The sequence below is a fragment of the Ambystoma mexicanum genome, chromosome 5p (assembly GCF_040938575.1).
Source record: "Ambystoma mexicanum isolate Mex_15411 chromosome 5p, UKY_AmexF1_1, whole genome shotgun sequence".
In the NCBI taxonomy this organism is placed as follows: Eukaryota; Metazoa; Chordata; class Amphibia; order Caudata; family Ambystomatidae; genus Ambystoma; species Ambystoma mexicanum.
Genome location: NC_090930.1, coordinates 141,326,880 through 141,344,779, shown reverse-complemented (window position 1 = coordinate 141,344,779; position 17,900 = coordinate 141,326,880). Strand labels below are relative to the sequence as shown.

The 17,900-nt window shown below is 48.8% G+C and overlaps 1 protein-coding gene across 1 annotated transcript; it reads left to right on the top strand.

Annotated features, from left to right (window-relative positions):
- Positions 1-6,589: 6,589 nt before the first annotated feature.
- On the top strand, positions 6,590-16,059 carry LOC138480792 (protein shisa-1-like). The gene is made up of 2 exons (XM_069612537.1): positions 6,590-7,494; positions 14,733-16,059. Exons 1-2 carry the CDS (start codon positions 7,209-7,211, stop codon positions 15,275-15,277), a joined length of 831 nt encoding a protein of 276 aa, XP_069468638.1. The 5' UTR covers positions 6,590-7,208; the 3' UTR covers positions 15,278-16,059.
- The last annotated feature ends 1,841 nt before the right edge of the window (positions 16,060-17,900 follow it).

Below are 17,900 nucleotides of genomic sequence, written 5' to 3'. Positions count from 1 at the left end.
TTCTTGAATTCAAGCATAGCCTCCCCATCAGCACTGGCAGAGGAAACATTAGACATCTCGTCCTCCCTGTCCTCGTGGTCGCGATGGATCAGTGCAGCGGCAGAACCGTCAGTTCTACCAGTGAGAGCAGCCCCACCACCTTCTGCACTGTCCTCAGAAGTTATAGCGTCAAGCTGCACTTCTTGCCACGCCACGATTCTTTGGATCATTTCCAATTTCGTGCCTTGAGAGGAAACACCTCTCTCCGCACACATCTTCTTCAATGTTTCTGATTTGGAAGCATTTAAAGTTAACAAGGTATTTGTTTCCATACTGTTAGATAGGACTATGGCCTTTTTAAATTTATACTACAACAATTCACTACGTGTCCTGGTTGGAATAACCTGTAATGCCTTAGTTCGTGCGCAACACTGGATACCTTCAGTCGTATCCCACCGCTGCCACCAATTTGTTAAGATGGATTTCTGAACTCTGTCCCGGTGGCGCAGAAGTTCAGAAGGCCAACCTAATTACTTGGAACAGGGTAACCTCTGGACAAGGTAGCGATCGCGGCGGTCAAGACTAGGTCTCAAGAGGGGTGAGGGTGACTGAAAGCCCGCAATGAGCACACAAAGCAAGAGCGCTTACAAACTACTCCAAACAGTTGTTATATCAAAAATATATACACATTTATTTTAAGGCCTTTAAAACAACGACCGTAGCGAGAAAATCACAATATCACAATATTAAGCCAACACATACCATATCAACACAATATATATACAAATACGACAGTCGCAAGCGTTATATGCACGAAATGTGTAGTCCACCTGAAAGGGAAAGAAAACAGGCAGTGCGATAATGCTTTAGACTCAGTTCGCCTTCAGAGGCACATAACTAGATGGAAGTCCGAGCCCTGCGAAGAGTGGAGCCTTGTGCTCAAAGTACCTGCACACGCTGGTGCCAACGGGCAAAAGAAGAAGCTCTTCGGAGGAAGTCAGGCAGTTCGGGTTAGTGCACAACAGAAGAACAGGTTCCGCGACTCAAGCGCAGCCTCCACAGTGAGCAGAAGCAGAGCGCGAGTACGGACAAAAGGGTGCTGTTTTTACACAGCGGGGAAGAGCAATGGGCTACTGCAGGAGGGCGACCAGATCCTAGCTATACTACTCACCGGTCCCCGATGCAAGCAGAACCAGGCTTCTCCACGTTAGTTTCAGCAGCTGGAAGGTTCAGAAGAGCCGGGAATGCCTCGTCGTCGTGTAGAGAAAAAAGACGTCCCAATCGAAGAAACCTGCACAGTTTTGTCGCCACAGCAGGGCAACAGAGCGGCCGTGTGTATCTGAGCCAAATGTACACTACTCACTTCAGACTTGGGAACGCCAAGTGTACTAAGCGTGTGAGAGTGACAAGGACTCGAAATACAACACAACCTGGCGGCGGTTACAGAGCAAGACTCCCTTGTAAGCTGGTCAGTCAACTGGATGGTCCAGAGACGCTTCCGAAGGCTTACTGGCAGGAGATGATGAAGGTGCCGAGAATAGCTGTTCCCGCTATTCCAAAGGTCGAAGTACCAGTACAGGCCTTCTGGTTCGATCAAAGGAGGAAAGGGTTTCACAGGACGACAGCAGTGCAAAGGAGGAGTCCTTCAGCGGGTCACCAGCGATTCCTCGGTCCAGCCTCTTGGTTGCAGGATACTTGGCTCCTGTATTCCTTTGTTCATGAGAACTCAGGAGATCGACATGGTAGTGGTGTTTCCAGCCCCCTCTTATCCACGGTTCCCTTTGCGCCAAAACGGAGGGGACCCAATGGGAGATCCGCTCATCAACACACACACCATACGTGGACCAATCACGGACCACGGTGGTCCCAGGCATTCACACCACCCTAGACTCTCTGGCACCCAGGATGTGTATTGGGACCAGACATCCCAGCCCACACCCTGGAGGCACACAAAAGACATGTAGAAGCCCGCGAAAGCATCCGTGTTTCGCGGGAAAGTACATGCCCAAATTAGGAAGGCCCCGGGTCGGCTCGACCTGGGGAAGGTGAAGGGAGCAAGACGGTCAGTGGACAGGACAAAGGAGCCTCGTGGTCTGGCCATTTTGGGAGCCATTTGGGTTCAGTGCGAAAAACGCGCTTAGAACGCCAAAAAGAGCTCAAAATACACAAAACGATCGCTGCCACCATTCCAGTCCCTGAATGACTTGCACCGATCAAATACAATCTTAAACGAGTATCTAGGGCCTGTAGAAGGCTAGAGACCCAAGAGAGCTGTAACTTAGCTTACAGTGCCCTCTTGTGTCATGTTGCACTAAAGCCGCAACATGATAAAAGAAACTACGGGAAACAGCGTTCCCCGGTACTGACTGTCTTAAGGGCATGTCAGTTTCCCCATAAGAAAGGAGCAAAAGCCCAGAGGAGTGCGGCAGAAGGCTGCACTTCTCTGGCAAAGTCAAGAACAAGGTGAAAAACAACAGCAAAAAGTTTAGGGGTTGCCACATGGAAGGAAAATTACCTACAATTACGAAATCTTTCTGAACACTAGGGTCCTATAGTTAATAGAAATAATAGGACGTTGTACTTTTAGTGACGTCTACAGTAGTGATTTTTGAAGAAAGGGCTTAGACGCCCACCTGACAGTGTTTACCCAATCCCCTCACTCCGTTACCACATACAGATATAGAACCTATATCAAAGTTACCTTTACCTAACCAATAGAATTGCATGTTAACTTTTGAGTGTTACACGTCAGATTATGACACGATTTGATTATAAAAGTTATGTTTTGTATGAAGTTCATTGGAGTTAAAGTGAGACGGACTATCGCATCACTGCCGATTGCCATGACCGTTTTGTGTACTTGTCATTAAACTGACTCCCTTTGCCAAACCATTGAGTTGTCCTTATTGATTGGTGATGAAGTAATAAATCTGCACCCCGTCCATCTCAAGGTGCAGCTATCTCGTCTTAAAGTACTTCGGAGCAAACCCCAACTCTATGGGCCGGCTGGGGGTCTCCCCAGTACAATGCCGTCAAAGCACAGCCAACAAGGGCACGTCTCTTTGCAATTCTGTGTGCAGAAATGGGGGCAGAACATGACGGTTTGCTCTTTCACGCAGATGTCAGACGGCTGTCCAGGGGAAGAGTGCTGCAACTGGTGTGTTGAACTCCGAAATTAAGTGCGACAATTCCTTTTGGATGTGGACACTGTCAAAGAAAACCATCTGTGTGATCCCTGCTGGCTTGTGCTCTTGGCATACCTCGATGATATTTTTGATAAGTGAAATACCCTCAATATCTCTTTGCAAGGAGGCAATGCCAATTCATTTACAATGAATAACAAATTATTTGCCTTCAAGAGGAACCAAGACCTCTGGAAAAGAACAATTGGAGCTGGGGTAGCAGTTCAGTTCCCACTTGCTGCATGTCCTAGCACCAATCACTGGGTGAGTCAGCCTTTTCTGGCAGTCTAGGTTGGGCATCTTCCAGTTGAACCACAGGAGGAGCTGATTGAGGTTCAGTCTGACACTACCCTGCAATCTGAATTTAGGAACATTGCAGTGGGTGACTTTTGACTGAAGGTAACCCAGGAGTATTATACATTAGCATAGTGTGCTACAGAGTCTTACCCTTTGGGTCTTCCTACTTGTGTGAAATAGGGTTTTCAGCATTGGCTGTATGCAAAACTAAATACTGCACAAGGCTGGAAGTGGAGGACAACTTCAGAGTGGCGGTCTCAAAAATAAATCCACAAATTGACTCACTTTCTGCAGAGAGACAGGCCCACCCTTCCCATTAGTACCTGCTGTGTAAAATCAAATTGCCTAACGCTGAATATACTAGTAGGAATGTAGTTTGAGAAAATAAAAGCCCTACTGGAGAATTTTGTGTTTATTTGCAGGGTTTCCATGTTTGGATTGGAAGAGATTGGCCTACTGTCTTGGAATGTCTCCCCAACAACATATCCCTTTGATATTATGGCACCAGGCATTCCGTAGCCACCTATATTAAAAAATAATAACACTCAACACAGAAGGGCAGGGCAGGGGGGACCCGGACTATTTGTTTTTTGCTGTGGGGGACCTTGGTATAAAAGGTTTGAAGACCACTGGTCTAGGGGAATAGAGTTGGTGTGAAACTAATCAGTGATAAAGGAGCGTACAGACAGAACATTCCAGAGAGCACAGTTCAGTTGACACTGTAAGGAAGAGAAGAGAAGTTGAGTGTCAGAGGATGAGAGGCGAGGAGAATAGGTGTTAGGGGAGGTATGTTTAGCTCATTGGCTTTGTTTGCTGGAAATGGGCGAAAGCGATATGGAGTAGCAGGAGTTTTGAGATGTGAGTTTTATGAAACGGATAGGAAAGGAGGGCGTTTTAACGTGATTGAAGAAAGCGAAGGGGGAAGTAAGATGAGCAGCAGGAGGACACGCATTGTAGCTGAGTACTGCAGTGTGGATAGACAGCACAGTAATTAGCTAGTTAGGAGTACTCATAGGTGCAGCAAGGAGGAAGGCAAAAGAAAAGGCTCATCATAGGTGAAGAGGCGAAGAGGCGAAGAGGCTGGTCAATGACCAGTCTTCACCCTTTGCTGTTCCACCCTTAACTGCAACGCCCCTAGCCAGACACTTCTAAGCAGTTCAGAAGTGATGTCACACACTCTCGTCACCTGACCACCTAGTACATCAGTGATTGGTCTCCCTGATTGTGCCCCTGGTGTTGCATGGTTCAGGATATTACTTCATGAATGAGTTCCTAGAGGATCATGTATCGTGATTGCATATAAGCATGTGTGGTACTAAAGTGGCTGTACCTGTCTAGTCTGAATAACTTGACACATGCCTTCCAAGGTATTATTGTTATAAATATGTGCTGTTCTGTTTTTGAAACACAACAAAACGACTTTCAATTTATAAGGATAAATTAAAAAGTACACCAATCACATAATACACCAACCTGACAACATATACACACAGAACCATGGTAAACAAAGAGTATAACTGTCGCTTTATTTTCTATATCCAGTATGAAGACTACAGCTACCAAAATGTCTAATAATGTTATACCGATAAATCTCCTGTGCACTTTAATATTGTCTCACAACGTAGACACGCAGCAAAAGAAAGCATGTGAAAAGAGTACCCTCTTCTAGTCATTGTTTGTCACAAACTTGTTTGCATGCAACTACGAAAACTCGAATGTTGCCATAAAAGAAACCCTGTTTTTGCTAGGTTATACCTGCAGATGCCATGGATATAAACTAAACTGTTAAAAAGGGAGTTTCATTATGTGGCTCATTTAATTGTCTTTGAAGAATGCACAGAGTTGATTGGTAATACGAGTTGTAGGGTGGGCTTTCATATAGAAAAGTCTCGCTCACAGTTCCAATCACCTAATGATTCACATCTCACATTTTGGCCTCTTCCTTTCCCGTTAGACCACGGTCTGGTTACCCCTGATAAAGGAACCGCAGTCTACTGTCTGGAGAAGCCGTATAGCCTGTGTGGTTGTAGGTGACCGCTCAACTTTTGCAAGTGGATCCTTCAGCGCTGAGCCCTGCTCCCACAAGAATTCCTGGAGTATGCACAGGAAGAATTCCGGGTGAACTGCTAGGTGTGATATGGGACAACGTTAGAGCTGTTTCTTACATATCAAAGTTATCCATTCCATTCGGGAGACACTAGTCTAGTAGCGATTTTAACTTTGCATTCTGGGACTTGTAGTGATGGATTTCCCGATTATAAACCCAGGACTCCATGTCCCAGAATGCATATAAAACCGGAGCTAGACTAGTGTCTCCCGAACGGATTAGATCATATTGGCAGGTATAATGTTTTCACAGGCCCTTTCTGGGACTTGTAGTGATGAATGCCCTGATTATAAACCCAGGACTACAAGTCCCAGAATGCATATAAAACCGGGGCTAGCCTAGTGTCTCCCGAACGGATTAGATCATGTTTAATGTATAATGTTTTCGCCTGCCCTTATGTAGAACCAGGAACCAGATTAAAAAAAAAAACAACAACACTGGCTTGCTTTATTTGGCTCTCTTGTACTTGTCTTGCCTCTCCGCGTATAGATGTGATATTTAATTCGGTTACTTACTGCTGTACAGAATTTATTCGTCCTTCAATTTTTTCCTTTATACTAAGATGTACCCCCACATTGTTGTTTTTGTTCCACTTTCCTCCTTCCCCCTTTCGGTTTGCATCACAATAATACCCCGAATGACTTGTCTCGGCGGCAGAGCGTGAATAGGAAAACACAGCACCCAAGAAACGTGTGCATTCATGCCTCTGCCCACGTCGCACCCCCTGAAGTGTCTGAACCCCCCCATGCAACTTTCACGCCCATTGTGAACGCATTTACGCCCATTTACTCGCCACAAACCGCGAATAACTCCAGTGTCACTCGCCACATGCACAATTACACGGAGGAAGACGAGTAAACGACAGCCTCTTTTCTCTTGGAGCCGGCAATTAAGGGATTAGTTTAAATTGGGCCTGGTTGCCGCACAGCACTATACAAAAGAAAGGGGGGCGCCCCCCGGAATAATACAAGCAGGAATGTGTTTTTAATTGGGCCGGGGCCTGCGCTCATTAGCAGGGGCCTAGCACGGTGGGATGGATGGGGGAGGGAGAGGGGCTGCGAGGAGATTAAGGCAGGGCAGTGGTAGGCGGGGTCCCAAGGAAATTACTACATCCCATTCAGTAGACCAAGGACCTCCCCGAGACCCGAGACAGGGGCTAGTTTGTTTGGAGCGCTTTCTGGAGCAGCCAGCGCTGGAGGCTGCTAAGAGCTACCGGGGAAAGGGAGAGGAAACTTGCCGGGCCCCTTACGCGTTGCAACTTTTGTTTACGGGAGGGCTAAACTACTCCGCGAGGAGAACTTGTCCAGAGTTTTGCGACTTGTATATTCCTCGTTGCTCTCCAAGGTTGTAATTAGTTTTCGCGTGGCATTTTAACCCCCACACTCCTTGTTTTTTTTTTATTTATCAGTTCCTTTTTGCATTTTTATTTTTGTTCTCGGACTTTTGATAATTGTTACCTCTGTAACTTTATTTTTTTCAGCGTGGTGTTTCACTTCTCACACTCGTACACCAAGCCCACGTTTTTTGTATTGCCTCTGGTGTGAGATAAGCTTCTAGAGTTGTGTTTGTTTTTTCCTCTCTCGGTTTCCATACTTCCACCCCCCAGGCTTGGGTTTGCCTCGGCGCCCCTTGCCTTGGCACCCATGGAGGGCGCCCTGCTGCTGCTTGTGCTCCTAGCGGCGCGCGGGGCCTGCGGCGAGTACTGCCACCCGTGGGCGGACGGGGGCCCCCAGGGGGAGCGTCGCGGTGGATTCCAGTGCCCGGAGAGGTATGACTCCCCCGAGGCCTCCTTCTGCTGCGGGACTTGCGGCCTCCGGTACTGCTGCTCTGCCCCCGAAGCCAGGCTGGACCAGGCTCTGTGCAGCAATGACTACCAGGAGGGGGCGCCCGAGGACCCGGAGGAGATGGGGAGCACCTACCCACCAGCAGGTGAGTTCACCTGGGGGCCACAGCAGGCCTGGGGGGGGGGGGTGGGATTTGGAGGCTGCGCTGCAGTCTGTAGAGCGGACTGAGGGGCTCACTATTGAGTGTATAGTGGGGGAGGGGGGAAAGGCAGTGCTGTAGGTGGGCATCTACTGAGGGGCACTTGTGAGGGTGTATGGGGTTGCAAATAATGTCTGGTGTTGGGAGACGGGTGAAGCAATTGGGGGGGGCGGGGAATCACACGTGTGTATGATATTTATGTAGTCTTTGGGGGGCAGGTTTAACTTTAGGTACTTCTGGGATTACCCAGGTGGGACATGGATTCAGGGGACATAGCCAGGTGTGGCTATAGATTTGTGGCTAGATTGGCTGGGTGATGGGAGTACTGGTGGTAGAGGCAAGGTGAGGGTGCACCACCTGCTTCTCGGGGCGCCCCTATTGAAAGAGATAGTGAGCCGGACTATGTATGACTCAAGGTGGTGGTGGGTGATTGGAGCACGAGATGGTGAGGGTGGTTATTCTGTTCCCTTGTTTGCCGCTCTCTGCTCCATTTTTCAGTGCTATGTGGATGACGCTCTCGGGCTCCCTTCTGCCACTTATTCTCCTTCTCCCATCTCTGTTTGTCTGCTATCCAGGAGTGGGGTACTAGGCCACTGTGTGCTAGGGGTAAGAATGGATGCGACAGGCGCTGGTGTGTGCAACGGGTAGCAATGTATGGGGACCTGATTCGAAGGGCTGTGTTGGACGCCGCATCGGAACCCTGGTGTACGGAGGCATGTTCTGGGCGGGCGCTGTTGATTCACACTCCCCTCCTTCGTTAAGAGGGAGCTGCTTTGTTTTGAGAACTGGGATATCCATTCACATGCCATGCTTTTCCTTTGGGGATTAAGGGGCCTTGAGAGGCATTCCAGGCTGTAATGGCTCTCGAAGGCCCCTTTGAAGTGGCGGGTTCTTTCCAGGGGTCAGGCAGCAGGATATCTCTCTCGGAAGAGCAGAGTCTTCTTTAATGTGAGTGTTCCCTCGGGGCTGGTTGCTTTAGAAGGCATTTCTACACCCCGGTACTGGCCGGAGAACTCCTTTGTACGGATGTTCATAGTCCATGCATTGGCAATGCTCAGTGCCTTCATGTCCTTAGCAGGCAGACTCGTTATTTGTGCTGCTTCGGGAAGCCCCATTTGTTTTTCGCTATGCTGAGGTCTATGGGCCTTCGACAGACCGCCTAGTGGGCCTTCTCCTGGGGGAGTAGGGGTCAGAGGTCAGAATATGCCTTCACCTAGCAGCCCTCTAACCGACTGCACATCTTATAAACTGTTACTGAGTACACGCTGTTACCACAGTACACACACGGGTCTGCACATGGACCACTACGCTGTCCTATGTCGGTATGAGTAGCTCACCCCGCCCCTTTTTTGTTGCATTCTGGAACTTGAAGTTGTGCATTTAGAAAGAGGCACCAGGAGGTCTCGATGGGCTACTCATGACTGATTTGAGCACCGAGAGTTACAGCTACTCCAAGAGTGTTCGAGCCCCTAAAAACCCCAACTTCGCTACTTTCCCAATCGGAGTCCATTGCACACATCCCCCACTCACAAGTGTTGGGGGGGTGGAGGGCTGTTGGTGCGACTGTGCGGGTCGCAGCCTCGAGGATGTGATGGCCTTTGGCCCATGTGGGTTAATGTTAAAGGTATTTGTGCCTCGCACCGTCACCAATGGAATTGGTCCCCAGGCGCTTTGGCGGATCTGTAAACGAGAAGGTGGGATGGGTTAATAAGGTGAAGAGGGAGTCGGCTAGTGAGAGGAGTGGTGTTCTGTTGGCAGCTTCGACTCGGTATACACCGGGTGCTGAGCTTTGGTGCGGGTATTGGATCGGCGTCAGTCTGCGTGTGCTGTTGCTCCGGCTTATGTGGTGTTGGCAGTGTTGTGAAGTGCGTGCGGCTTATTGTGCGAGAGGTGGTTGTGAGTTTTTTTTTTTTTAGTGAGATTAGTATGCAGTGTTTGTGCTTATATTGGTTAGTGGGTTACCTGACCTTTTAGCATGCTAACATTCACGGTTTTGTCGAGGTGTGGCACTTGTTGGCCTTCATAATCCCATCTAGATGCCGCGCATGCCAATGTTTAGAATTTTATCTAGGTGTGGGCATGCCACCATTCACAACCCCATCTGGATGCTACGCAGGCTGGTCTTCACAATTCTAAGTGTGGACCTGCTAATATTCACAATTCTAAGTGCGGCCATGCTAACATTCAAAGTCCCATCTAGATGTTTATGGTGGCGTAACCTTGTGCAGGGTGTGGGAACTGTCCTTGTACAGTGATGTGGTGGGGCGGGTGGCTGTTGGGCAGTATGGGGGACAGTCTTGTAGCGAAGTGCGCGCACGCAGGCTGGCTGGAAGGCAAAACACAGTGGTAGCTTTTGGCCAAGTGGTGTCCCCTCGTCCCTCGCCTTCCCAATCCTTTTACAGGAATGTATTAAACCCCGCAGGGGATTTATTTAAAGGGTCTATACCGAAAACAATGTAGGTTTAGGCAGCCCTACCCAGGCTACTTAAAATCTTCCAGAGGTTCAGAAGCAAGTCTTAGTCCATAGATCCGCCCCTAACCCTTTGATTCATGGATTCTGCGTATTGGTCTTCACCTTGTGGATCTTCAGATGTTTAGGACTACCACTCCCATGGCCTCATGCCATACACTTGCTGTGTAAGGCGAATGGGAGTTGTAGTCCTAACCATCTAGAGATTCCACCCACTGCCATGCCCACCTGGAGCCAATGACTTCACAGCCCTGGGTGCTGATTTACTCGGCTATGTGACACGTTTTCTGTAGTCCAAACCGAGTTGGAAGTAGTTGAGTGCTGTACAGTGGGTGAAGAGGGGTGCCGCCTGGCGAACGTCCATGGCATTAAATGCAGCAATGGGGCCTGTAGCATGGGACATGGATGGTTCTCCAGGGTGGGATCTACACATTCCTTCGAGCAAAGCCAGGAGGCCCTCCTTATTGAACTCCAGGAATGTTGGTGGTTCTAAGTGAAACTGGGCTATTGTTGGAGTAGCGTAACATTGCTGTGCTATTCCCAAGAGCATATCTAGCCGTACTTGTGACTGCTAATCTCAAGGAGGGCCTCTTCCATGTATTCTTCACTGGCTTTGACGGCCAAAGCTCTGATTTTGAGGATACTTGCATGCTATTATTTATTTATGGGTCATTTGTAAGCCGCCTATACAAGTGGTGAAAGGGGCGGGGGCAAGGGAGAAAGATGGAATAATGGTCCTGTTAGATGTGCAGGTCTGGAACCAATGAAGCGCTAAGGAGGGAAGGTGAGGGGCAAGTGCAGTTGTAACGGGAGGCCAAAGGGCAAGTGCCATCGTAAGCAGGTATGCACAGGACGGGGCAGGTAGGAGTTTAAGGGGGAGGGGAAAGTGCCATGGAGAGCAGGTAAGCAGAGTGGGGGGGGTGCTGGGGCTGCCGGAAGAGGGCCTGGAATCCTTTAATACTCAGATGAAACAGAGGCCTGTCGCAGAGAAGGGGTTAGCTGGGGAGAGGGGAGGAGTAGGAGGCGAAAAGGAGCGTCTTGAGGAGCTTCTGGAACTTAAGGAGATCCGGCTCAAGCCTGAGAGTGGCAGGGAGACCTTTCCAGAGGGAAGCTCATGCAGAGGAGAGGCATGCCCCCGCCCCCCCCCCCCCGTTCTTTGGAGAAGCGAGGGACCCGCAGAGTTGTACCTAGCAGACTGAAGGGCTCTAGAAGGGAGGTGTTTAGGGAGAGAGAGTTGGATGTGGCGGGGTCCCGGGTCCCAGAAAGCCTTGTGGATGGCCTTGAATTTGATCCTAGCAGCAACTGGGAGCCAGTGGAGAGAAATGAGTGCTGGAGAGATGCAGTCCCTGGGCTTGAGGCCAAGGGGAAGTCTTGCAGACCTATTCTGGATTATTTAGAGGACGAAGGGAGGCATAAGTGACTTTATTGAAGGCTTTGTATCAGGACTGTCACTGTTCTTCTGTGGAGTGGTCGCAGTGCATACTCCTTGGAAATAAAAATGTTATTTCTTTGAAAGATCGGACTCCAGACCTTTGGTTTGCAATGTGTGAATGATGCATTGAGGCCCTCTCAGGAACTTTATCCTATGTGAGGGGTGGGAAGCTGCTGTTTAACGGAAGAACTTGGGCCTTTTGACCCCTGGTGCAGAGCAGTGTGTATGGGAAGTCCTGAAAATGGGTGTCTTTGGAAGTAATGTTCCCATATTCTAGAAGTCTGAGACCAAAGCAGAGTGCAGCTGATTCGGTTTTTCAGAGCTTTGTTGTGGTCGCGGGTAGCGGCATGGGAGGACCTGGGTGGATCTGTTGGCAAAGGTGAAGACCTCCTGAGGTTCTGCGTCTCATCGAGGGAACGTAAGGGTCAATCGCATTGCAGGGAAACCTGGTCTTCACAACTCTGCTCCTACCCAAATACTTTGGAGACCCTGCTGAGTAACCTTGGCTCTCCAACTGAGCTGAACAGGTCCAAATCCATAACCTAGGGAGATGCTTTCCATATATTAATCGGTAGCAACAAGCGTGTCTACTATTGTGACTGCTCTTGCCATATGAAATGACCAGTAACTGGCAGCTTGAGGGATGCACAGTGAACACTGCAAGTGAGTACAGCATTGCGAGTTCATGATTACCCGAGCACAGAATTCAGGGATGGTGAGAGTTTCAGCTGTTGGCCTGGCAAGGAATTCTCCTGCTGGAGATATATCACTAATCCCCTGCATGCTCAGTGTATTCCAGGCACATGAAACGCATGCGTGACGGAGCATGTAGCAGACAAGGGTCCGGGTGAAGAGTAAATTCCAGTCCCATGAATCCAAAGCAGGTGTTTTTTTTTAATTTTTTTTTTTTTTTTTAGGGAAGGCCGTCGATCACAACCCATGCCCAAGAGCCTGACAGTCCCACCCAGGGGGAAGGGGGATGCAGGTGGGCTGGGCTCTGCCGGCCTCCTCCTGGTCCCTGTAGTTTCGTCGGGCCTTTGGAATTCCCTACCGCTCTCTGAGCCACAACTGCCCACCTTGCCTTCCGTAAGGCTCTGGAAACCTTTTAAAATTCTCCTTCTCTGTCTTGCGGGGAGCGCCAAGATGCCTTAAGTCACGCTTAATACATTTCCTATACATCCAGCCCCAGCAGACACTTTGCGTCTTTGGGGCAGGAGCAGTATGTTTGGCGAAGGCTGGAGAGTGGTGGAAGAAGCGGGGACTTGTGAGGCTGAGGAGGGCGTAGGAGTGGCAATTCAATGGTGGTAACATCAGAGTGGACGGGAGGTCATGGTAACTAGAGAAGGGAACAATGGAGGGAGAGACTGCAGGAGAAGTGAGGGTAAGAAAACCTTCCAGGTGATGGCCGGCGAGAGGAGAAGATGCAGTTAGTCCATCTGAGTGAATCACAAGGTATCAAGTACCCGATTGGGGTGAGACCCAAGTAGGAGGAGAGACCATAAGAGACTATCGGTGATACAAATGAAGGGGAGGGAGATTATGTTGAACCCATCACTTTACATTTTCCCTTGTTTTGCTTCACACTGTTGCACTCCTTATATTTCAAGTGTGGTAGCCTACCATACCAGGGACTGGCGCGTGGCTAGTACTCTTATGGTCTTGGTTCAATTACATAAGTTATAGGCCCCAATGGTTCCGTGTGGGGATAGCTTTGGGGATTCCCCAGATGGGAACACTGGTCTCTGGGATGGTGGGGTGTCTACATGAGTCCTTTGGCCTCCGTTTGTATTGTTGCAGATGTTTTTGTAGAAGGGAACTGTAGTGTACACCCTTGAGCCAGCTCTGGTCATTGGCATGCCGTGGCACATAGTGTACACCTTTGAGCCAGCTCTGTTCATTGGCATGCCGCGGCACATAGTGTACACCTTTGAGCCAGCTCTGGTCATTGGCATGCCGTGGTGTGGATAACCTCCTAATTTCCATCTGATGCCACCTTCAGTTTTGGCCCTTGGCATCGCGAAGCAGCAGCTGGCTTCTATGCCTATCTTTTCGCACGTGAATATTCAGTGTTTGTGTTGTAGGCGTCGTGAGTGGTCCCTTCTCAAACCAGTTATGGGGAGGGTATTTTTATTTTATTAGACAAAGGTGAAGTGCGTGTTTTGAGCAAAAATGCCTTTACTGTAGGAAGAATGACATTAGCTTTAACTTTGCTTTGGGAGAAGTGTTTTTTAGGGGGGGTGAGGGGTGGAGTAGGATGATGGTAGCGATGGCCAGTGGAGAGGAGTAGTTGAGGGAACAAGCTATAACTTTACATGCCCCAGACATCCACGAGCGGGCATGAGGGGGAAGCATGCAAAGTCTAGGGGAACTTGGCCAGAGGGATGGGGGCACCCAGGCCCATCTGCGTGGAGTGTACCTAACCAAAGAAGTTGGTAAAGCATCCTCTTGCCATGGGGGGGGGGGGGGGGTCTGGTGACGATACACCAGCCTGGCCAACTGGTGTTGCCCCTTCTCCATGCTACTGGATGGGTCTTTGATGGCAGTTTAGTCTATTACTTTACTCAAGCTGCTGCCATGATGGCACGATCAATGCAGCTGTATGCACTCACTGTGACCACGCCAACTGATTAGCAGAGATTACCTAATTGGTTGCCTCAAAGGGGGCAGTTCAGTCTGAACTGCTTGGCACCTCTTTTATGCACGAGACCACTAGCCTCCCCACAGACACTTACACCTACGTAATCCGTGCAGTGGAGCTTGTTTTGCTGCATTTACAGAACTTCTTCTGCCGCCGCCGCCTCCTCGTCGTGTGAACTCTAAACCTATGCCGACCGCTAGCAGTATATAGGAACGGCGCCAGATAATTAACCTCGCTGACATGAGAATGTCTTCTCTTGTAAGTGGCAATGTTTCTGGGAACGTAATTCTGCATTGAAGCTCAAACATTGACATTTTCGTGAAGTCACGGAGTTTATGCAGCCTGGGGAGGGTGGGACCCCTGTGGGACCCCCCCCCCAGCACCGCCTTGCATGAATTCCTACACAAACGTACACCCACCCCCCACAAATCTGTTAGCAGTCGATGATTTGTACTTCGATGTCCTCTCCTGCGGCAAAAACTCTTCTCCTGTATATTTTGTAGCGCTGTATGCATGTTCTCTTGGGAGGGAAAGGTTCTGTGGCAGTGCCATCCCATTAAGCTTTCTGATCCTGCAGCATGCTCTAGTGGTCTACATTGACATATGCAAAGTTTTTAAATTTCTTTCGCCTTTTTTGTTTCCAGTGCCCATGTACTTGCCCTTCCTGCTGGTGGGCAGCGTCTTTGTGACCTTCATCGTCGTTGGTTCCCTTGTTGGGATCTGCTGCTGCAAGTGCATCAAAATGGACGAGGAGGGCCTGCAGAGCGCGGCCCCGCCCATCCAGAGCCGCTTGCTGGAGGCTGACCCGCCCTCCGACCGGACCCCGTCCCGCCACTCCAGCTCGAGCTCCAGCTCGGTCCTGCGCCCCTCGCTGGACACACGGCTGCCGCAGAACAACGTCTGCCCGCCGGGGCCGGAGAACATCAACATGTACATGCCGGCGGGGGCGCCCCACTTCTCCTTGATGGGCTGCCCACAGGGAGCACAGTTCTTGCATCCTCCTTCCACCGGCCAGCCCTACATGCAGACCCCCTACCTGAACTACAGTATGCCCGGGGGCGAGCATGCCATATTGATGGCCCCAGCTTCGTTCACGGATGGCAGGACTATGTACGGCCACGCTCATGCCAACTACACAACGGGGGCAATGCATGGCGAGCAGAGGATGTACCCTGGCGTTGCTCTTTGATTCTGGTGGGGGCTGCTGATTCTTGCTCTCGTGTGAACACGGAGCATGATGGGACTAATCTCCACTTGGCGTCTGCTGGAACTGTTTATCGCCACCGGGTGGGGAGAATATGTCACTGTGTCCTGCTCTATTTAGGCAAAGGCCTGGGAAGCTACTCTGTGATGGTGATGGGCAAGAGTGCTCTGCTCTATTTAGGCGAAGGCCTGGGAAGCTACTCTGTGATGGTGATGGGCAAGAGTGCTCTGCTCTATTTAGGCGAAGGCCTGGGAAGCTACTCTGTGATGGTGATGGGCAAGAGTGCTCTGCTCTATTTAGGGAAGGCCTGGGAAGCTACTCTGTGATGGTGATGGGCAAGAGTGCTCTGCTCTATTTAGGGAAGGCATGGTGCTCTGCTCTATTTAGGCGAAGGCCTGGGAAGCTACTCTGATGGTGATGGGCAAGAGTGCTCTTGGGACACAAATCTACACATCGGTCCCTCCACATAGATTCATAATTTTCCAGTTCATCGAAGGACAAGTGGTTTTTAAGACTAACTGTTTTGCATAAAGTTTTATTTCCCTCGCATAAAGTGTTTCATGTTTTTAACAAAGGACATACATGCCTGTTGGCTTCTGGAAAACGATCTGTGGACTATATTAATGTACCTTTTTTTAATTTTTATTTTAGGTTTTTATGCTACCATTTTTGTTAAATGCACCTTCATTGTGGACCATGCACTTTGGTTACCAAATACTTGTGCAAAGTTGTGCAATAAAACATGTAAAATATGCAGGGGCTCTGAACATGTTGGACTGTTTCTTGCCTTCCCCAGTAAAGTTTTTTTTTAAATAATGTTTGTATTGTTTGGTGAGATGGTACAGTCTAGCTGGCCTTGGTATAGGTATTTGCACAATCACACTTCCATTACTTCAACTCAACAATATGGCGGGCAGTACTTTAAGTAGTACAGTCATGAAATTAACATATATCGAATATTTTATGATACCCTTTATAGAGAATGCATTTAGGGGTCGGATAATGGATTACATTTTTTTGGGAAACGTTTGGGTGGGGTTTTAAGGATTGAAAAAGGGGATGCGGGGGGGGGGGCGGGGTTGGAGGGTGCCCAAAAAAGTGCTTTCTCTGTAAACGTTTTCGTTATAAAATATTCGATATGCGTGCATTGGTAATAAATTGCTTCGGTCTAAAGATATGTAACCGGTACTATGTTGCTTTTTCTGCATTAGTGGCCATAAAAACAGCCGTGCACTCGGTGTTTGCTTCTGGGCTCTCGTGTTTTTTACACAAGTGACTTCTTTCATAGTCTGGGTTACATCTGTTAGAAGAGTCGCCCATTGCTTTAAAAATGATGCCCTCCTTAGTTGCAAAAATACATGGTGCCCAGAAAGGGTAGGGGAGATTTGGCAAGCTTAACATATTACTTGACCATCAAAGTTGGGTACCAAGTTAAATGTGTCCATGGTTTGCAAGAACAAATTGGAGTGAAGTTGGTTTATTTTTCCATGTAGTACTGCGTGCTATGGATACACTGCATCCCGAGAAACGTCGAGTTTGCAACTTGATTGGATGGTGTGTGTTTTGAGGTAGATTTTTGGATTGAATCCCGCTTGATTAGTGATGGGTCAGGTGAGTGTTAAACTTCTGTTTAAACCTGTGGGTTTTGCTGGCACTGGACTTTTAAGTTTCATTCCTGGCTAGGGTACACCTGTCATCTAAATCCACTATGCCTATCTAATCCTATGCGCTGCTGTTACCTGCATGCTCGATCTCATGTCAAATCCCCTAACTTGTCAGAACCCTTTTGTTTGCAGTAGTTCGCTAGAGTTCCATGGTCTCTAAGGTACACGTCTGTCTTGACCAGAGTCCTTACTTTTTATCAACTTGACTGGTGGTAGCGTTGTGGTTGCAGATCCAGGTTTGCAGCGTTTGCGTGAATTGAAGGACTAGCTTCTCACCCTGACTGGTTTTGCAGTGTATTGAAAAGGCATGTACCGTCTACACTGGTACGAAAAAACAAATCCCTCTGGGAGTCTGGCCCTAGTGATTCCCCTGTTCTGGCTCTCTGAAAAGGTTTTGGTGGTTGTGTAGCCCATTGCAATCTGCAGCCAAACCCCATCAACCAGACCTGTTGGAATCCCTCTTGTTGGTGATGGTTTATGGTGGTACTGTTTTGCATTTTTTTTTAAAAAACATTTTTTTAAAGCAGGACCAAAAACCCCTACCAAGATTCTGAGACCCACCCTCTCAGTTAATCATCTTATAACCAAGGGTATACATTGGAACTACTTTCTAAGCATTGTCCCCCACAGCGACACCTATGGAGGGCACGAAGAATTGGTGTTTATTTTTCTTTTCGAGAAGGCACGCGAATGCCCATGATCCAATAGATACGTCACCCATTTTGGGATCCTGGGTGCATGTCCATTCGATCTAGCAGATGTGCTGCTGCTGTTAATGTTCCACACTAATGTGCACCAGACTTTCATTTGGTGGGAAGCACTATGCTGCAGTATTTTTGTTTTGTTTTTTTAATGGTTTTTGGTGGTGCTGTAGGTTTTCCTCTGATGCTGGGGATGGAAGGACCCATCCTTTTCTTCGAGATCCTTATGTAAAATGTGTTTGA

Excerpts from the sequence above, each read along its gene's own strand:
- LOC138480792 (XM_069612537.1), top strand. The coding sequence starts at position 7,209 with ATGGAGGGCGCCCTGCTGCTGCTTGTGCTCCTAGCGGCGCGCGGGGCC. Across the intron at positions 7,495-14,732 it reads GAGCACCTACCCACCAGCAG|TGCCCATGTACTTGCCCTTC; the intron begins GTGAGTTCACCT and ends TTTTGTTTCCAG.